The 21,531-nt window shown below is 32.2% G+C and overlaps 3 protein-coding genes across 4 annotated transcripts; 1 reads left to right on the forward strand and 2 right to left on the reverse strand.

Moving 5' to 3' along the window:
- The first annotated feature begins 8,059 nt into the window (after positions 1-8,059).
- LOC146532054 (ejaculatory bulb-specific protein 3-like) lies at positions 8,060-9,878 on the forward strand. Its single transcript, XM_085197014.1, has 4 exons — positions 8,060-8,149; positions 8,574-8,762; positions 9,227-9,353; positions 9,625-9,878. Exons 2-4 carry the CDS (start codon positions 8,576-8,578, stop codon positions 9,776-9,778), a joined length of 468 nt encoding a protein of 155 aa, XP_085053140.1. The 5' UTR covers positions 8,060-8,149; positions 8,574-8,575; the 3' UTR covers positions 9,779-9,878.
- Positions 9,879-10,058: 180 nt separating this feature from the next.
- On the reverse strand, positions 10,059-12,080 carry LOC146532055 (uncharacterized). The gene is made up of 3 exons (XM_085197013.1): positions 11,696-12,080; positions 10,794-10,920; positions 10,059-10,236 (listed from the first exon to the last, which is right to left on the reverse strand). Exons 1-3 carry the CDS (start codon positions 11,988-11,990, stop codon positions 10,074-10,076), a joined length of 585 nt encoding a protein of 194 aa, XP_085053139.1. The 5' UTR covers positions 11,991-12,080; the 3' UTR covers positions 10,059-10,073.
- Positions 12,081-15,258: 3,178 nt separating this feature from the next.
- GatB (glutamyl-tRNA(Gln) amidotransferase subunit B, mitochondrial) lies at positions 15,259-18,877 on the reverse strand. 2 transcript variants are annotated; one of them, XM_085197015.1, is made up of 5 exons: positions 18,346-18,877; positions 18,053-18,229; positions 17,633-17,785; positions 16,336-16,508; positions 15,259-15,938 (listed from the first exon to the last, which is right to left on the reverse strand). In XM_085197015.1, exons 1-5 carry the CDS (start codon positions 18,748-18,750, stop codon positions 15,287-15,289), a joined length of 1,560 nt encoding a protein of 519 aa, XP_085053141.1. In that variant the 5' UTR covers positions 18,751-18,877; the 3' UTR covers positions 15,259-15,286. The 2 variants fall into 2 exon arrangements, with proteins under 2 accessions (XP_085053141.1, XP_085053142.1); XM_085197016.1 differs by having other exon boundaries at positions 18,640-18,871.
- Between the last annotated feature and the right edge of the window lie 2,654 nt (positions 18,878-21,531).

Below are 21,531 nucleotides of genomic sequence, written 5' to 3' on the forward strand. Positions count from 1 at the left end.
AAACATAGTGACAAAAACATCCATTCTCCGCTATCCGCATAAATTCAAGACTTCTTAAGTGACGAAAAACAACTTTGTCTTTTCAGATTGAGAGAACGAAAATAATTCATTCTTCCGAGTGGGAATCGAACCAATAACTATCAGGTTCCCAGCCAGGCGATTTCTTACTGCTTCAGTATGTTGAAATGAAGCATAATCCTACAAGTGCCATCTCTATATAAAGGTAACTTAAGTGATTAATAACAAGACTCTACCATATTGTATTAATAAATGTGATTTTTACCTTTAAATTAATTTCTTGTAAACAAATTACACATAATAGCTATCGACCTCTACCCAGTATAGTGCAAGGACAGTTGTTTCATTTAACAATCATAAATCTTGTATAAATAAACATACGTACGAATATGTATATAAAAAGGTCACAGAATTCAAGTTCTTTGTTAAAAAAAATATTCTTTTATACTTAATTAGTAAGGTTTTAGTTATTTGTTTACTAAAACAGACCAAAAAAGTCACCTATAGGCTAATTCAATATAATTTTTTCCACTCTGTTGACAAATTCTCACCTGATTCTCCGAATCCGGCCAAGATCGTTAACAGTGCATGTATTTTCCGTGTAAATTTCCTTATACTCATATAATTACTAAACTAAATCTTGTTGAAATGATTCATTCTCTTATAATAATACAAGTTATATCTGAATAGATCATTTAAACAAGTAGCGCAGCAGTTATTCAAATTAACGTGACTTTATGGCACTTTTTAGGGTTCCGTATCTAAAAAAGAAAAAACGAAACCTTTACAGGAAGACCAAGTATAAGGCTGAAATTATTATCAAATACTTAGATCGATCAATACAATCCTTTGGACACACGAGCATTTATGCATTGTTTTTACTACATTTTGTATGAAATTGGCCGCAAAATCAAAACCTATCAAATACTTTCTCGTAGATCTGCAATTATGAAACAAGCAACAAGTGAGAACTTGTAAAAATAAAGGAAAAAAATCGTATAATATTTATCGATATTTATATTACAGGTAAAAACTATACTATATATATTATTTTATACAAAATAAGTGCAAAATTAGGTCTGTCAACTTTTATAAGAAATTAGTGCGGAACTTTCTGTGGGCGACACCGGTACGCGCTTAACCAGTTTTTTATTACTTATTACTACTCTTTGAAAACCTTGACTCAATCCAATGATACATTTGAAATTAATTCCGGCCCTTTATCCTTCACTCTCATACATCATCTTCCAAGCTTCGTTTCCAAGAGGCACAGGCATGGGCGTAGGAAGGCGGGAGTCTGGTTGCCCGTGCCCACCCCAGAAAATATCTCTAGATACTCTATTGGGCGCTCAAATTCAAATTCCATTTCATTAAATTCCTCTGTCATAATTATGAGTAGTCTGGTTTTATTATATTTAGTTATATTATATGTTCTTTAAATATTTGACATCATATATGTATTTACACATTACGTAATCCATTATCGTTGCTTTCAATCTTAAAAAACATTTAAGCATTTAATTATTATAAATATGTTTTTCGTTTAAAGTTTTTGTTTCAGAGGATGAGGAAAGATCTTAAAATAATTTTGTAGTGTAATATTTTTATATTGAAGCCAGTAGTGGCGCAGGGCACAAGTGTGTGACTGTAAACACGACTGGTTGTGGATTCGAGCCCCACTCGAAGAAATTAAATCTTTATTTACATTTATATTTTCAATTCTAGTATCGAGGCAAAGCCATCATTAGCTCATTTATTTCCAAGTTCTAACTCTTCCACTCAACACGCAATGCTTCCTGAATTCAGCGGAAAGTGGGGAACGGGAGTCTATTAACACTAGGTTCCCTCTGCCTACCATGCTGTGTGCGGGATACAGCGTGAAGCTGATTTTTATAAATAAATTGATTATATACAGTCAAATAATTAATTTAATAAAAAAATAGGAATTAAAACTTCATTGAATATGCATGAACAAGACTTACATATGAATGTCGATATGTAACTTTTATTCTAAATATGTTTTTTTTTACTTTAATCATCTCACGTGTCTAGCAAGATACGTATTTACAAGCTTATGATAATTTTGTTTTCCGCTTCCTAAATATTTTGAGGTAGAGCCATGAAAGTAACAACTCTACGTTTTTACACAACTACTTCACGCAAAACAGTATTTATATGTTTGTATTTATATTTATATGTTTTTAGTAAGCTGTATTCCACATATAGCAGAGAACGCAGAGAGAACCTGGGAACTTAGTGTTAAGACACTCTGGTCCCATTAAGATACTTTCTTTCCTCAATTTTCCCCAAATTCTGGAGGCATTGCGTATAGAGTGTTGGAATTAAAATATTAAATATTTTATTATCTCGAGTGAACATTGAACCCACGACCTGTGTTCACCTATATAGGTACATTGTTTTTGTAAGGCGTTATAGAAACAAAACACGATTCTTACGTCAATAGATTCATTTAACTATAGGGAGCTTCTAGTTAAGCGAATTGATTGACGTAAGAATCATCAAAAGATAACAACAAACACGAAAAAAACAACGAATTTCATACAGAATACAGCAAAAACTATGGAAGAGTAATCCTAAGTGTTCATTTTTTTCTTTGAACCCTAAAAAACAAAAAACGTGATCAAAAATGTAAATCGGTCTATACATAAAATATTATTTTACTATATTTGAATATTTATATAGGTTTGTACTTATGTTTAATTTACTTACAGTTTATAAGATTATAATTTAGTATTATGTCATATATTCAATGAAAAAATAAAAAGCTTAACATTAATAATTTTTGGACATACGTACTCGTAGGTTAGTAACTTTTATATTGGAATCTAAAATATAAAGTACAGAGCATAAGAACTTATGTATATTAATAAATATAATTATTACGAATGGATGGACTTAAGGAAAGATTAAAACATTTTAAAATTATAATCGAAATTTATTATAAGTATGAAAATTTTACGCTTGTTGCAATGTCTATAAAATAATTATTTAAAACTGCGCATATTCTGATATACATATACTCGTATATTTGATTTTTTTCGGCTTTACTGTATATTCCTATACTTTAGTGTAAAAACACTCCGCTCCCCATTATTGTTGAACTCAGGAGGTGTGGAGTGGCAGAACTCTACACTACGCATTGCCACACCACCAGAAATGAAAATATGAAATATTTAATTTACTCGAATGGGAGTCGAACCCACACCCTGCCACGTTTACAGTCACATGCTTGTACTACTACGGTACGACTGATTTCATTTTTTTATTGTTTAATTGAAATATCGCTTGCAACTTGCGTCACAAGAACTTGCAAATATGAGGGGGAAATCCCAGACGTCACGTCGGCTGTCATCAAAAGACTACTTTTAACTTTGCAACGATGATAAAATTATATACAGCGTAATATGCCTTTTTCTGGTATAAGTAGGTTTTTTATATATGCAATTTTCCCTTTATTAATGTCTATTAGTGTCTATTGAATGTAATGCGGGATAGCTGCCAGCTAATATAATAATGTGTACCATTGATTTTGAAAAGAGCAACTGTTGAGTTTCTTGCCGGCTCTTCTCAGGAGAACTGCCTTCCGAACCGGTGGTAGCTTTTTGTTCATATGTTCTTTCGACGATTCAAAAGTGCTTATAATAAGTTTATTTAAATAAAGAATATTTTGAATTTGAATTTAATCAAAATCTGTTCTCTTTAGAATATGTTTACAAAAGAAAACCATCGAGGCTATAGCGCTATGTCACGCTAGGTCAATAATAATCATATAAACTATGTCATCTTATCTATCTATATATATAAAATCGAAAGGTCACTCACTCATCACGAAATCTCAAAAACTACATGTGCTAGGAATCTGAAATTTTGCATAGGAGTTACTTATAGGACGTAGGTGCTCGCTAAGACGGGAATTTGTAATATTCGACTTCTAAGGGGTTGTTTTTGGGGTTGAAAGTTTGTATGAAATTTCGTTACTAATGACATTTGTCTTTGTCATTCGTTACTAAATGCTAGGAGTCTCAAATTTTGCATAGACGCCACTAGGACGTAGTCATGGCGACAGAAATTAATAATAACATAGTTCACGCGGGTGTAACCGCGAACGGGCCGCTAGTATATCATATAAATGTGCATGTTTGCATGCATTGGTGACGTAACCTAGCAACTATTTAAAATTTTTAAATTTATATTTCGTTCAGAAAAAAACACTTGTTAGCCTAGATAAGAGTCTATTACGTATGTATAATTTTTTAGTTCCAAATAAAAAAAATATTTATTTATTTATTTATATAATACTTATCGGGAAAGGACAGAAAAGTGATTATTTTTAAATAACAAGCTTGCGATTTACGTCAGTGATTGGTAAAAACTATAAATTTCAAACATTAATTTTAATTATAAATAAATCAAATTACATCAACCTCATGCTGCATCTCGCACACAGCAGGGTTGCCAGAGGAAACGTAGTGTTAAGACACTCCGTTCCACACTTTCCCCCGATCTCTGGAGACATTGTGTGTTGAGTGGCGGAACTCAATGCCGCGCTTTACCTTGAAAAGAAACCAAAGTTAACCTACAACCACTCGCGTTAAATCTATCTTTGTGCCTTTTAATTATATTTATTAATTATAATTATAATTCTATTACACTTTCACTATAAAGCAATTCAAAACTAAACCAACGAGCTAGCTAGAATTATTATTATTTAGGTTATACCCACTATGTGAAACGAGTTATTACTAGAGTTAAAATATTAAAGTTAAATATTACAATATTTGTATAGACAGACGAAGTATTGACATGGAGAATATAATGATGTTTGATTAGACTAGCACACATATGTACCTAACCTATAGCTATACTGTAGGTAATAATAAGATGGTTTACTTGTATACCTTTAGCAAATATTATATCTTGGTATAGTAAATATCAACTAATATGATGCAATTATTGAAAAAAACTTACGAAAGAAAAATATTTTTTTGAAAATATATAGAAATTTGAACGTAGCGGGATTTGAACCTGCGTCTCATGGAAACCGTCTAAGCTGACCAAATTTTAGAACCCACATTTCACGTCCCTAGCGCCACGACTAGCTTCACTATACGAGTATATGTATGTAATTAAATAAATAATATAATAAATTTTAATACAATTATACCTAATAGTGCTCCTTATCTAGCTTTAATTTTTAACAATTGTGTAGAATCTGGTACTTTTCCTGATTTAATGAAATATAGTAAAATAGTGCCGCTTTACAAAAGTGGAAATAGAACTGAACCCGGAAATTACAGACCGATCTCTGTTTTGCCGTCTCTAAGTAAAATATTTGAAAAAATAATATTTAACCAGCTCACAATTTTCTTAAATATTAACAATTGTTTCCATAGTGAGCAATATGGTTTTACCAAAGGTAGGTCCACTACGGATGCGGGTGCTGCACTCCTAAAGCACATTTATGACGCATGGGAGAAGTCATAAAATGCTATTGGAGTGTTTTGTGATTTATCCAAAGCCTTTAATTGTGTAGACCATGAAATTCTGTAATTAAAACTATATCATTATGGTATACAGGATACTGCTCTTGATCTTATTGCCTCATATCTAAACCGAAGAATCCAGAAGGTTAGTATAAATAATGTAAAATCATCTCTGGATCTCCTTTAAAGATGGGCGTTCCACAAGGATCTATTCTGGTCCCCTTTTATTTCTTCTTTATATTAACGATCTACCTTTTTATGTGAAGAACCTATGTGATATTGTACTTTTCGCGGATGATACCTGTTTAATATTTAAAGTTGACAGAAATAAAAAAAACTATGACGAAGTGAATAGTGCATTATCGCATATTCTTCGTTGGTTTGATGTTAATAATCTAATGTTAAATGCTAAAAGAACGAAATGCATCGAGTTTGCTTTACCAAATTTAAAAAACATAATTTTAATCTAATAATTAAAGGAGAATCTCTTAATGTGTCGGAATCAGCTATTTTCTTAGGTGTTACTATAGATTCCAAACTCCAGTGGAACGCTCATCTGGAAGCACTTGCGGATAAACTCAGCTCTGCCGCGTTCGCAATTAAAAAAGTAAGACAAATGACGGACGTTGAAACTGCCCGACTAGTCTATTTTAGCTATTTTCATAGTATTTTATCTTATGGAATGCTGCTATGGGGCTGTGCTTCAGATATCAATTCAATATTTATTCTTCAAAAAAGAGCCGTGAGATATATTTATAATCTAAGAGCTCGAGATTCTCTGCGAGATGTTTTCAAAGATGCAGATATTATTACAGTTACTTCCCAATTTTTATATTATAACATTCTCTTTGTCCGACAAAATATACATTGTCATAAGATAGGAACGAAAAATAAAGATAAGCTTGTTACACCAAGTTTTCGCCTCCAGAAAGTTAATAAATCCTTTATGGGTCTGAGTATACGTGTATATAATAAAATTCCGCAGTGTATTCTTAATTTGCCACTTCCAAAATTTAAAATATCTGTAAAAAAAATTCTAACAAGTAAAGCTTATTACACTGTTCAAGAATATCTAGAGGATAAACATGTATGGAATTAATGTCTATTGAATGTCAGGCAGGATAGCTGCCAGCTAATGTAATAGTAAAATATACCATTGACTTTGAAAGGGCAACTGTTGAGTTTCTTGCCGGCTCTTCTCAGCAAAACTGCCTTCCGAACCGGTGGTAACTTTTTGTTGACATGTACATTCGACGATTCAAAAGTGCTTTTATAATTTATTTGAATAAAGAAAATTTTGAATTTGAATTAATCACAGAAAATTATAAAAAAATGTCTATTTATTATTTTCATTTTGCTATAAAAACATATAAATAAGAAACCTATTAAATATAATATTAGCTATAATTTATTATAAGGAGTTGGGTCATTTGAGGTCCTTGTGGCGCAGTGATATACCATCCGGTGATAAACGTGATGGATATGGGTTCGATCCCCATACGAGGTAATGTGTTACGTATTATTTACATATAGACTAAGCACAGCCTTGAATTCTGCAGAAATATTTAGCACGCTAAATTAAAAATTTAGACGGAAAACAGTGTTTTAAAGCGAAGGTAATAAAAATAAAAAAACATGGGTGTGACTGTAGCGCGACGGTTATGGGTTCGAACCCCGCTCGGAGGAATGAATTATTATTTATTAATATTTGCATTTTTTCGCTCTGACACCAAGGTAAAAAACCGCAATGCCTCGAAAAGTTCGGTGGAAAGTGGGGAACGGATTGTCTCAACACTAGTGTTAGGGAACCTAGGTTCCCTCTGCTTCTGAAGCTATAACTGGTGTACTTTTATAAATATCGATTATATCAAGTATCAACAAGATAAGAAACAACAATTTTTAAAATTATTGTCCGTTACAGACATTAAGAGCAAATATAAAATGTATGATATGCAAATATAAATGGTTCTGTACCAATTTCAGAATTATAGGAAATGACAAAATTATACAAATGTTTACAAGCTTAAGTTTGCGCTCATTTTTTATGAAATGAGCTACAAATATAATAAATAAATTTGTAATGAAATGAATTCATTTATTTTTGTATTGTGAATTCCGTTCGTGCCAATTTTTTTAACTGTAGGTCCATAGAAAATACCCTATAGGTTTTAATTACGCGGCGTGTTTCAAGCTAAATTTAGCAAAAGCGATGCATAAATTCTCATTTCTTTTGATTGCGTTGACTTAGAAGTTTGACTTTTTTTCTGCGTCCCGAGTAACCGAAGATATATCACCTATTTGAAATTAATTTCAGCTATTGACAAAGAGATCCTAAAATCGTTCCTTTTGTCTTTTGAGGGATTAAAATAAAAAAAGAATGAAATGTACAGGACTCATAGATTTTTCTTTTCAAGTTTGTGGGCCATTTAATAAATTGCATGCAACTAACTCAAATTTTCAACAATCAACCATCACTTATAACAATTTTCTGAAATAATAATCCCAATCATATAATTTTACTTATCGTCAGCATATATAAGAACATTGCTGTTCTAATATGCTATTCACATATAAAAGCGGCTGGAACTTTGGAATATTTCTCTCTTCAATATTAGCATAGTGTTCAGGTAAGGTTTCATCTTGTTTAAAATATTATCCTTTTATATAGGTGGACTGGCGTCGAGGCAAAGCGTGGGGAGCGGAGTGTCTTAACAATAGGCTCCCTACCATGCTACTTAAATTCAAATTCAAAATCTTCTTTATTCAAATAGGCAATTATTATAACCACTTTTGAATCGTCGAATGAACATATGAACAAAAAGCTACCACCGGTTCGGAGGGCAGTTCTGCTGAGAAGAAACTCAACAGTTGCTCTTTTCAAAATCAATGGTACAATCACAATCTGTTACATTAGCTGGCAGCTATCCTGCATTACATTCAATAGACATTAATTCCATACATGATTATCCTCTAAATATTCTTGAAAACTCTATATAAGTACGTAATTAAAATATTAGCTGTTTGTATCAATATATTACAATAACATTTCAGATATGCACATCATCCAACAGAGTGTATTGATACTCCTTCTAGTGTATCACTATGATTGTGAGACTTATACCACTAAATATGATGGTGTAGATCTAGATGAAATACTGGCGAGCGATAGATTACTCACAGGATATGTGAAATGCTTGCTAGACAACGGTCCTTGTACGCCTGATGGTAAAGAGTTGAAAAGTAAGTTTAAAAAATTGCTATTATTTTTTATCAGGCTTTTGCTTTAATTTATTAATGTAATTGATATGATCCAAGAACCAAACCAAGCCAGACTACTCCTATTGGTTCTCTCTCTAATACATCTTTAACGAAATTTAGCTAAATTTATTGGCTACGTTAAAGCTGAACTTTATTTTATCTGGCGCCTTTTCAAATTAAAGAGTGATTTCACATAATCTCGTAAAGTAAGCAAATTATATATCTATTAAATATCTGTAATATTCCTATTATCTTCTTGTTTTATTTTGATATATATGTTTATACAAGGTGCTTCTATATTGAATAAAATAAAAACATTACGATGTAAGTAATTATTTATACTATAGTCCAAACTTATAAACCTTAATTTCAATGTTAATACAATATTAGAATTCACTAGAGAATGCTATAACTAAACTAAAATTAATCGAAAAAAACCTTTTTAGAGAATCTTCCAGATGCTATAGACAATGACTGCAGGAAATGTACCGAAAAACAACGTATTGGTGCTGATAAGGTTATGCACTACATAATCGACCATAGGCCAGACGACTGGGATAAGTTAGAGAAAAAGTAAAGTATACAAGTGATTTTTTTTTAAATTTCCAATTGTAGATATTTGTTTTACGATTTCAATAAAATTAATTTCAATTTAACATGTATTAATCACTACTAAGCAAATTGTTCAGAAATTTAGACTGTTAAAGACAACGTGAACTATAAAAAACACTAAATTCCACATATAAGTCCATAATTAGTAAACAAATTTTATATTAGGTATCGTAACTCACTAAAACGATCGACAAAGACAAAGAATTGATATTTGTTTTCCTTTTTTTTAAAGATACAATGCTGATGGTACATATAAATTAAAATACTTGGTAAGTAAAGAAATGGAGAGGTCCAAAATCAGAGCACATGAAAACGCGACTGAAGTTAAGGAAGAGGAACATGAAGAAGAAAGCTATGGCACTCCTGGAGCGCCCATCAAAGAGTAAACCAAGGAATATGAATGTATTTACAAAAAACTGCATACAATGCACGCTTTTAAATAGGACCTGATTAACAAAAGTCGCTTATTAAATATTTGGGGAATCAGTTGTCTTTTCATCTAAATCCATTTAATAGTTTATGCGTGAAAGTGAAACAAACATGCATCCTCACAACCTTTCGCATTTATATGAATTATAATATTAGTAAAGATACGTAGCATATAAGTACCTATTATTAAAATTATATATCTAAAAACTAAGCTTAATTGACCATAAAAAAAAGAAATTCACTATATATTTTTCAGTTTATTTTTGTCGTCGCATATCTTTTAACGCGAACATTAACACCAGGATTAGTGTATCTATTAGTAACTTGTTTGACGTATCCAAGATCTTTGATAATTTTATATTTGAAACTTTCCTCTTTATGCTCCTTCTTCTTAGGCAAAATTTGTAATGTTGACCTGAAACATAATGAAATTGTGAAGCAAAAATAATAAAACTTTTAAATATTTATCCTAATAACGAAATTCTTACAGTAATACAATAAATACTTAAATAATTTACGTCGGCACCAAACAATCACCGCGAAACGCTCGAAAATCATTAAACTACGTTTAATTGAAAGAAAAATATAAATTAAATTAACAATACAAAGTAAAACTCCCAGCAATAAGTAAATAACGTTTTAAAAGATCTGACTCCAAGTTTCTTAAGGAATTTGGTAGGTGCTTAAATAAGTATATATTATAGGTATTAGTTTAAAACTTTTAAGGTTTGTTATTTTTTGTTTGTCAGCTATTTTTTTTATTAAAAAGTTAAAGCTTATTAAATAATCGCTATATTTTTAGTTTCCTTAATCTATGAAAGATCTAGTGAAAAAAGGTGCTCTGAACAAATGAATTCTGCTATTAAAAATGGCTGTGCAACACCCGCAATCTATTTGAGCATTACATTTTCAAGAATTTCTTACGTGATATATTATCCAAGAACTCGCTGAACTTTGCCGAGGCTGTCGTACCTGGTGAGGAAGAGCTTCCACGCAACCGGATCGTGTGCCATCATAGAAGCAACTGTCCTGCCAGCACTCTCCTTTTCTTTAGTAGTACATTTAGTACAGTCATCTTTAAGGGCTTGTATGAGTATATCTAAAATGTAGTATTGTTTTCAGTATCTAATATAACTAATATATATTTTTTTTTTTCAGCTTCACGCTGAATCCCGCATGTAGCAGAGGAGGGAGAGGGAACCTAGTGTTAAAGTACTCCGTTTCCCACTTTCCACCGTAATCTCGAAGCATAGCGTGTTGTACGGCACCCAACGCCTGTTACCAGAGAAAGAAAATGAAATAATATTTTTAAAATTAAAATAATATTTTTTATTTTACTTTAATTTATTTGTATAATTTTGTCATTATTACAAAGAAGCATAATTACAGAGCAGGTTCAAATACACGTACTTGTAAATAATTTAAAAATCATTAAATATCACATATTAATTTTTGGAGCCGTTATGGCGCAGCGGCACAAGGGTGTGACTGTAACGCGACGGTGTGGGTTTGACCCCACTCCAGGGAATGAACTATTATTTATTAATAATTTCACATGTCTTCGCTCTGACAAAAACCTGGCATTGAGTTCCGCTACTCAACTCAGTGACTACTGAAAAAACTCAACTAACTCAAGAATTCAGCGGAAAGTGGAAAACGAAATGTCTTAACACTATATTCCTCATATGCGTAGGAACCCCACCCCAGAAATTTTAATTATAACAAAATTTACCCCTAAAAATAAAAAAAAACAACAAACAGCCAAAAAAAAAACCAATAATATCTCTTGATACTCTAATGATATTCCCTCCGACTATCCTACTATGTGCGGGATATAGTTTAAAGCTAATATAAACAACTGTCAGAATACTCACTCTTCATTTCGCCCATTTCTTTGGAACAATATCTATCGACAGACATCAAGCACTTCACATCCTCAGCAGACAGTGGTGGAATAGAATGATGTAAATCCGTTTTGGCTTTCCACGAATTATATTTTTCGGAATCTCTGACCACCTCGTTAATGACCATCAAGTCCTCGTCCCCATAAACCACGTTATACCCCATACTTTTCACACCATCGCTGACAGATCTGTCTATGCCTGCAACGATCATTTCAGAGGAAATGGACGAAATTAAAAATAATATTGTAAATATTAGTACGGCCATTTTGTAGTCAGCTATCCTGCTAGGCTTGGCTGCTATTGATCACAGTAAATTGTAATAGTGATGGTATGATGTAATGGCACGTGTGGAGACTAATTGAAAACATGGTGATTTGTTTTGTTTGCATAAGGAAAGCGATCAGACTTTACGCACAGTTTATATTCAATATCAATACTGTATTTTATTTTTTACTATAAATATGTTTTACATAACAAAGATAATATATTTACATATACAGAAGTTGTGTATATATATACTTTTTAAATTAACAAATACACAAACAGATTATTATTTGGGATGTGACGATGCACAGCATCTGTGAGAGGGCGCTGTATACTTCCCTTTGATTATCCAATGATGTTCACTTCCGGTTGCTGTTTTGGACCAATCAGCGATTCGCCGGAAGTCACGTGGTCTCAGGTGGTAGGGCGCCGGAACGTATAAAAGGCGACACTACGCTTCTTACCTCTTCAGGGACAGAGTACCCTCTTCCCTACCCACCCGGTGTCGCTGTAAAGGCCAGTAAGGCTAACAGCATTAAAGTCAAGTCCGGAAAAAAAAAAAAAAAAATTCTTACCTCATAGCGTCGTTATTTCCCATCAGAGTAACATTGTTTAAAAGTGAAAGTGCTGTGGTAAGTGTTGGAGGTGGAATTTCTTCACAACGTGAACCGGATTTCTATATCGGGCCTACTCCTGGGAAGGCCTCCAGCAAAGATGTTCATCCTCATCAGAGATTTTTTTGTGAAAATCAAAGGTAAAAAATGGACAACGGGTGAGTCATTTGAACCTCTTGTTTAACAAGTATCTACATGCATGTAATACTGTTCTATTGCTTGGTATCATATATACCAATACAGTAGTGGATTCTGAGCTTCACCGAACACGGCTGTGTTATAACCTACAATAAGGTTAGGTTAGGTTATCTCAGATTTTGGGAGGGAGCCCGACGCTCGCTGCCACCACTGCGACGACTGCCTCGACGAGACGGCCCAGCACACATTGGAGGTGTGCACAGCCTGGGCGTCTCAACGTCGCGCTTTGCGCGACGTCATCGGGGACGACCTTTCCCTGCCGGCCGTGGTCAAGGCCATGGCCGGTAGCGAGACGTCGTGGGACGCGGTCTCATCCTTCTGCGAGGCAGTGGTGCTCGAGAAGGAGTCGGCGGAACGGGCGAGGGAGGCTATTGCCGAAGTCGCCATCCGCCGTAAGAGACCGGGTCGCCGGAGGGCGGCATACGATCGCCGCCTTCCGCCCTAATGTGCCAGAGGGCGGTCAGCTTGGGGAAGCTGGCTGCCTACCAACCTGGTCCGAGTAGGCGCGCGCAGGTCGCTCCCGCGCGCTACTCCGAGCAGGCCGTCGAGGGTGCCCACACACCCTTGACTCCGCGACGTGCCTTGCAGGCTCCCGCCGCCGCGATTCGTGGACGATTCTAGTCCCCGCGTCTCGCGGCCAGTGGCGGTCGAGGAGGAGCACCGTGAGGTTTTAGTGAGTATGCGGACGGCCTACATCTGCCAAGTCCGCGAGTCCCACATAACCCGCTCGAGTCCCCACTCGGGCCGGTATCCGTGAAAGGATCTCCTCACGTTAAAAAAAAAAAAAAAAAAGGTTATCTCAGATTTTCAGCAGTTATGGCCCAATTTTATTCAGTTAACGGGCATTGCAAAAAGCAAGAGGACTCATCGCTTGTTTCACGCTCTTGGGGACGTTCTCAGCATAATATCATGCGATGTAAACGGAGTTTACTAAATAAATCGGTTTTTACTGAGTTTACTTAGTTGTATATTATCTATTAATATACTACCTTCGTTTCAATGCGATAAATTCGTTAGGAGCGTATCCTGAGCGAGTTATCAAATATATAAAAAAAAAAAAAAAAACTGTTCTCATCATATATATCAGGGAAGCAGATTATTTAATAGTTGCTAGTTGTCAAAACTAGATGGCGTTGCCCGTCACTCTGACGTGACACCGATCGATGACAATCGGAAGTGGGATCGGAACAAGTTAAGGCGAATCATTTTAAGGCTCCTGGTGAGAATCTGCTAAGAGGTAAGAAGCGTAGTGTCGCCTTTTATACGTTCCGGCGCCCTACCACCTGAGACCACGTGACTTCCGGCGAATCGCTGATTGGTCCAAAACAGCAACCGGAAGTGAACATCATTGGATAATCAAAGGGAAGTATACAGCGCCCTCTCACAGATGCTGTGCATCGTCTCTCCACAATAATACAAGTTTTATTGTTATGTAAAACTTGTACTATTCTTTTAAATTACTTAAGTATATGTTTATACAAACTAATTTCGATTCCAAATTCTAATGTCTAGAATGCAATGTCCGTAAATTTATACGAGAAGTGGATAAGGGAGAAATTTATCACTACGTTCTTTTTGCCTATTTTATACAAAACTGCAAATATTTTAAAATAAAATATAATAATATAATTTGAAAGAAATACAAAAGGTTGTGGACCACTGTCACTTAATATTTGGGGCGCGTGTGGAACGTCAATAAACAGCCTTCATTTACGTTGCATACCAATTGTTTACAAACAAATTAAATATGCATTCTTATAAATCAAGATTTACTAGTTTTAGGGCATCAAAATGCACAAGCATTAATTAATAAATATATATATAAATATGGAAATAGTGATATAATATTGAGATCAGTTGTGGCTCGGAGACAGAGAGACAAACACAACAGGAGGTAGTGGGTTCAGAGGAAATGAAATATATAAATAGAACGAGGGAATGCGCGGCGTTAACTTCCGCCATTCAACACGCAATGCCTACACTAGGTTTCTTCTGCCAACCTGCTGTATGCGAAATACAGCATGACGCTAAAAAATTTGTATTTACAAAACAAAATTATTATTGTCATCACCACAAATATAATAATTTAAATTGTCTTTCCATGCAAGCTTCTTTTCGTTATCTATTCTGCATACAGCAATTTTTTATCGATTCACAAATAGCAGACAATATTATTAAATTTTTTTTACCTATTCTACCTCATAATTGTATCGAGCCACTTGTGGATTTATTTAGGTATTAAAAAATCCATTTTATTTAAAAGTATGTTTATGTATTAATGTAAATATTTTAATATAATCTAATCGGAAAACGAAAACATTGTCTTGTACTTGCTAGTGACATCAATATTGCGTATAATTGAAGTGTTTTTTAAGGTGGACTAAAATATAAGGTATATTATGTAATAAAAAATAATTAATAACAATTTAAAATAATTCGGTAAAATAAAACAAAAAATAAAACTAAATCAAGAAATTTAATTAATTTATTTCTTTAACAAATCTTCCAATTTTTTGGACGCAATAGACATATCAAGTTTATTATCTGTACTCTTAGCCAATATTCCCAATAACGCTTTAAATACTTTAATTTTCCCATCTTTGTACTGCTTCACTATTTTAGGATTATTTTCAATAACTTCCCTACACCTATTTAAAATTTCACTTTCATCAGTTACTATAAACCAATTGTTTTCCTCAATTATCTTTAAAGGCGTTAAAGTTGAATTTTCTATTAGAGCATCCATAACTTTTCGACAAACGTCCAAATTGATTTTCTTTGATAATAATAAATCAATAATATAAGCCATTTGTTGTGCACTCACGGGACAACGCTCAACATCGATTTTTTTATTATTAAGTACCGTTAACAAATCATTTATTAATAAATTAGCAACTTTAGTAGGATTCCTAGGCTCTTTAATGATATTATTAAACAATTCTAATAAAGTAGGCTCATTGACAAGTTGCACTGCCACTTCGGGACGTAGTTCATATTGATTTATTAATTTTGTTCTAGATTCTTCCGGTAGTTCTGGTATTTGTTCTTTTATTGAGGGGATACTTATGACATCTTGGCTATCATCTTTGGTCTTCAAGTTCAATCTAAGTGGTGGTAGATTCGGTTCTGGCATAAATCTAGAAAATAAAAATAATTATACTTAAGTACGCAATATATCACAGATATTTATATTAATTAGTTAATTCTCAAGAAAGTATCCTTGGAAAATTGTTTTACCCAATCTGATGAAATAAATTGCAAGTATTTTAATAATATTGTGATTGACTTTAATGTAGGAAGCTTGGAGGTTATATATTTTAATAACTGGACTGGTGGAGTTTATAATGAACAATCAAAAATAATATTTGAAATTATTTATAGCCTGGTCGTTTGGTTTAAATATGTAAAACATGCTTTATTCCTGTAAACTGGTAAATAGATAAGAAATTATAATACTGTATTGTAATAGGTCATATATAATGCGGACAAAGCCAGAAGTAAGAGCTAGTATACATTTTAAAAAACCCTATTCACCTATAATCTTGAACAACTTCTTTGTCTCGCATAGGTATTGTTACTTTTGCTGTAGCGTCCCATGCTCGAGTCTCATTTGTAATTTTCCCACTATTTTGTAATATTTGTACCTGTCGTTCAATTTCATGTTTAATAGCACCTGCTACTCCACGGACTGAACCAATATTTTTTATCTGAAAAGAATGAGAATATGATAATTGATATATATATTTTTATATCTAGGGTCAGTTATGGGTTAAATTTCCACTCAAGGTAATTAAATATTTAATATTTTCATTTAATTTCGGTGTTAAGTTCCGCCACTTAACACGCAATACCTCCAGAATTCGGCGGAAAATGGGGAACAAAGTATCTTAACACTTTTTTCTGTCTATGATGCTATGTGCCCATCAAGTAGAAATCAAACCCACAACCATACAAAGATAGAAGTACAATTTAAATTAAAATATTCTTTAAAAAGTTAACCAGGATTTTTAATTAGTTAAAAGAAAATATTTTAATTATTATTAATTATATTGCTTGATACATTACTTATTAGCACAAATATAATTATGTAATTACAATAAAATATCAAAAAGCCACACTATTTTAATAGTTGACCTTTCCAACTTACATTAAAAAAGCTACAAATCCATAGTTTTATTATTATATATTTATATTCATAAAATAATTTGTATTACTTATAACTAAGCCACTTTTAAAAAATTTTCAATTTATTTTATTGCCATAACAATTAAAATAGCTTTTTTTTGAAGGTGGAATAAAAAATAGCATAATTAAACTTCATTTTACATAATTTTACAAAGGAATGCTATTAAATATTCATTAATTAATTATTTAAACATTATTTTATTGGATATTAATGAAATACACAAATGACCTTATGACTTCAAAATGTAGACCAGTTATATGCAAATGACCATTACTTTGTTAAATATTTATTACATTCAAGACTAAGCCCTACTTAAATCCCTATTTAAAGAATTAACTATAAAAATAAAAATATATCTAGCAACTTAAAAAAACACATGGATTATAATTGTACTCAAAATTTTGTAATATAATGTTATCATAGTACAGTTTTTATAAGTTAATCTAATATTTAAAGTCATTTATAACATTCCCTAGTTTAAAAGTAGTAATAAATATAAATTACTTATAATAAAATATACTATTGATTTGAGATAACATTTAAGTAATTATTATATTTATAATATGTTAATTTTCTTGTTCTAGCAAACAAAGGGTAATATTGAGTTATGAAGCTTATTGATTTTGTTGTGCTGTTTATAGTTACCTCAGTTCGTGTTGAAAGTGGTTCACCAACTTTTCTTACAGAAACATTAGCATCAACCCGTAGAGCCCCCTCTTCCATACGGCCTGTACATGCACCTAATCTTTGAACTATTAGTACAAGTTCTTTCACCAATGCAGCAGCTTCCTCACCATCCTGAAATAATAAACAATAATGATATTAATTGGTGCTGCGGCATGTCATCAACATCTCATCATCAGTCTCTTTCGTCAATAGGGAATATTTATTATTTTCATTTTCTTCCTCTGCTGAGAGAAAATGCTGCTTTGAACTACATCACTCAACAAGCAATATTTTAAACTCAAATGGACAACAGAAAAGTAGAAAATGACATTTATTTTTTTATATTTATTTCATTTTTCATTTAAAATGATCATTTAAAATATATTTTTTAAAACTAACCTCAAGATCAGGTTCAAATACAAGTTCAATAAGAGGTGCACCTGCTCGATTTAAATCCACTAGGCTCCTTTTTAATTCAATATCATGTAGTGACTTCCCACTGTCTTGCTCTAACTGAATCTGTTTTATTTTCGAACTTTTGTTGTAAGGCTTTTTGTGAATACCTGGTGTGAAAACCTGTGAAGAATAGAAAATAAAATACATTAAAACAATGCATAATTTAATTGTTGTTACTAATGTGCCGAGTTTGATTTTCAGTATAAGACAATCTAAATTAGCTGTCGAATGTATACCTGAAAATTAATAACTCCATTGTTAGCTAAAGGAGCTCTTTGTTGTGTTATCTGATATCCAGAAGGCAAGTCTGCATAAAAGTAATGTTTGCGATCGAAACTTGATACTTCATTTATTTCACACGAAAGGGCCAAGGCGGTCAGTACACCCAATTTTACACAATTTTGATTTAAAACGGGCAAAGTTCCCGGAATGGCAGCATCAAACAATGAAACACAATTATTTACTAAACCACCAAAGGTATTTTCAGCACCAGAAAACAGTTTCGATTTAGTATTTAACTGAGCATGAACCTCTAGTCCGACGACACTTTGCCACTTTCCAGATCTTACGGTAGTTACTCCACGTCGGTATATTTTATCATATTTATACAGCAATCTTTGTGATATAATGAAAAACTTCATTTTTATAAATTATCTAGCACTTATAACAAGCATATGCGTAATATTTTCATTTTGCAACCAAATAATACATTAACAATATGTGACAGCTGTGAGCTGACATTTACTGAATTGTGACAGACTGACAGCTAAAAATTACTAACTACACAGATTGCTAAATAATTGATTGTAAATTTAAATCATTAAATACAAATCTTAAAAATTAAATAAAAATTGTAATTGCCTATTCTAATAATGTCCGTATCGTCAGGACGTTAAATAATTTCTATTTTCTTTTCGCCACGGTAAGATAGTTACAAAAGTTTTCCAAGATAGATTTTTTTAACTTCACGAATTGCCGCAATTAGCATTATTCTTTTAATAAGAACTTCCCTCAAATAAAGTTTAAATTCAAAATCATTATGTTACATCAAACACCGTCCCATAAATATAAAATATAATATTTATATAATAGATTATTTTTATTTTATTACAAAATTGATTATAATATTTATAATGAACAATTATTAAATCTATATAAATGCACGCAATCATTGCTTGAATACATATGTATAACTATAATTTTACATTGTTTATTTTTATTCATGTACGAGCAGGTGTAAGAAATCATCGACGTGATTTATGATTTGTTTGCGAAAGCAACGACTCTCTCTTGTGAGCTACCAGCGATGGACTTTGAACTCTACATCTATTTATATGAAATTTACTGTTTTCTTATTTTATTGATTTCACCACATAATTTAAATATTTGCTAAATATACTAAGTTAAATATTTGTTAGCATATTTTAAAATATCTCTACATGTGTACGTACATTTAACTATAAATATTTATTTTTTAACGTGTTTTTTTAATTAAAATATTTTAAAAATATTATAATACACATGTTACAGGATATATACATGTGTAAAAAAATTGTTTTTGTTTTAAACAATAAAAAAACTTACCGAAACATTTAATGTAGCGTCCTTGTATTGGAATGGATTTTTTCGCGCCTAAATAATTTAATTAAAACTACAACTTATATACAATTGCATTGATAGCTTGACTAATAAACTTATATCTAGCTTAAAATAAATATAATATCACATTTTTTTAAATATACACTAATTCGTCTACGACACTAATCCCGTTACTACTTCGAAGAGAAAAGAGAATAGATAAAGAACAGCGAAAGCTAATGTGGCCTCGGCAATGGAGTACATTTTCATTGATTTTTTAATTGATGAAAAATCAATAATGTTTATTTTTACAGGCGGTTACCGCGCAAATGTGTTGCGTACGACGTGCTATCAATACGGCTCACTGGCAGCGAATGATCATAATAAATACAACAAGCTCGGTGGGTGTGAGCAGCCTTGAAGGTAGTAATCCGGCAAAATTATATACAACAGACCTTTGTACGTCCGCAATATTATAAATTATCTATTGGATTTATCTACGTATCAACCATACACACCCACAAAGTCTCACTGATAAATTGAATTATTTATGTTTTGCGTCACATGTTCTAGATTCTTTATATATATGTGTACTTTACTGGTTTTACGAGTTTATAGATTTCTTTACAGCTTATTATGTTTTACTACTAGCAAGGCTTATTGCGCTTTTGAAACATTTTCCTATACTTACGTACTCATTTGGGGTTTAAAGTAACCTTAATTTATATATTCAACATTGTAGAGTCTTTGTTCGACGTTGCAAAACTGTGGTTTGTGTGTAATCTTATTGTAGGTCGGAGTTTCGTCTCTTTAAGAAATATTATCTGTAGTTATATTAACTTAAAGTAATTATTTAAGACATAGAAGATTAGCTAAGCATTTAAGAAATTAAGACATAAAAGACTAGCTAAAATCCATGGCTCCAATACTCTATTGCTTCCGGCTTCCTCGCTAGGAATGTACCTCTATTATAACTTAATATAAATATGTAAAAAGGCTGTTTTAACTTGATTGAATTCAATTAAGTTATTATAAAAACATGTAATTATTTAGCACTAAATATAAGCATAAATAATGATAATGTACTTACATATATAATTAATCTATTATTTATTATTTAATGTAGAGTTCCTGGAAATTTACACAATAATTAAAATTAGTATTAAATGCAATATCAATTGTGGGTAGAATTTTCTGGAAATTAATAATTGCCTAGTAACCTAAATTTCGCATTTTGATAATTGATAAGTTGATTAAAACAATTCATTTAACGATGATTTCGCTAATATTTCAATAATATTTTTTTTAGGTGATGCGACAACCCGGCAGGTGCTAATAAAGACTGAAATTCATGAGTTTTACACATGTCGGTACATATATTCGTATATTTGGTTTTATAAAAAATCTGACATAAATATTGGTTGGTAAAATAATGTTTATCGTCCCAAATGCTTCATATATGTGTTATTTCAATTATTTTATTAACAGCAGAGTAGGCAGAGGGAACCTAGTGTTAAGACAATCCGTTCCCCACTTTCTGCTGAATGCTGGAGGCATTGTATTTTGAGCAGAACCCAACGCCGCTGTTTACCTCGACAACAGAGCGAAGAAATGAAAAAGTAAATGTAAATAAATATTTCATTCCCATGAGTGAGGGTCGAAACCACAACCGGCGTGTTACAGTCACATAATAAATATTAAGAAACCATTAGTTATATTGGTGGTTCTACTAGAAAGATCGAAAAGATTTCTTCTAGAAACTTGCCTAATGGATTTCATTGCATTACCTTATACATAATTGCAACATTAAAATTTCCTTCGCAGCAATAATTAACAACTTAGTT

Source organism: Heliconius melpomene, chromosome 14 (genome assembly GCF_056956725.1).
Source record: "Heliconius melpomene rosina isolate 202511_hmr_F chromosome 14, ASM5695672v1, whole genome shotgun sequence".
NCBI lineage: Eukaryota > Metazoa > Arthropoda > Insecta > Lepidoptera > Nymphalidae > Heliconius > Heliconius melpomene.

What these genes read in the sequence shown, in the direction of transcription:
- LOC146532055 (XM_085197013.1), bottom strand. Translation starts at nt 11,990, where the DNA reads ATGGCCGTACTAATATTTACAATATTATTTTTAATTTCGTCCATTTCC. An exon ending in AGAAATGGGCGAAATGAAGA is followed by an intron (nt 10,921 to 11,695) that starts GTGAGTATTCTG and finishes ACTACATTTTAG; the next exon opens with ATATACTCATACAAGCCCTT. An exon ending in TGGAAGCTCTTCCTCACCAG is followed by an intron (nt 10,237 to 10,793) that starts GTACGACAGCCT and finishes ATTATGTTTCAG; the next exon opens with GTCAACATTACAAATTTTGC.
- LOC146532054 (XM_085197014.1), top strand. Translation starts at nt 8,576, where the DNA reads ATGCACATCATCCAACAGAGTGTATTGATACTCCTTCTAGTGTATCAC. An exon ending in TGATGGTAAAGAGTTGAAAA is followed by an intron (nt 8,763 to 9,226) that starts GTAAGTTTAAAA and finishes AAACCTTTTTAG; the next exon opens with AGAATCTTCCAGATGCTATA. An exon ending in TGGGATAAGTTAGAGAAAAA is followed by an intron (nt 9,354 to 9,624) that starts GTAAAGTATACA and finishes TTTTTTTTAAAG; the next exon opens with ATACAATGCTGATGGTACAT.
- GatB (XM_085197015.1), bottom strand. Translation starts at nt 18,750, where the DNA reads ATGAAGTTTTTCATTATATCACAAAGATTGCTGTATAAATATGATAAA. An exon ending in ATGGAGTTATTAATTTTCAG is followed by an intron (nt 18,230 to 18,345) that starts GTATACATTCGA and finishes TATTCTTCACAG; the next exon opens with GTTTTCACACCAGGTATTCA. An exon ending in GAAGTTGTTCAAGATTATAG is followed by an intron (nt 15,939 to 16,335) that starts GTGAATAGGGTT and finishes TTTATTTTCTAG; the next exon opens with ATTTATGCCAGAACCGAATC.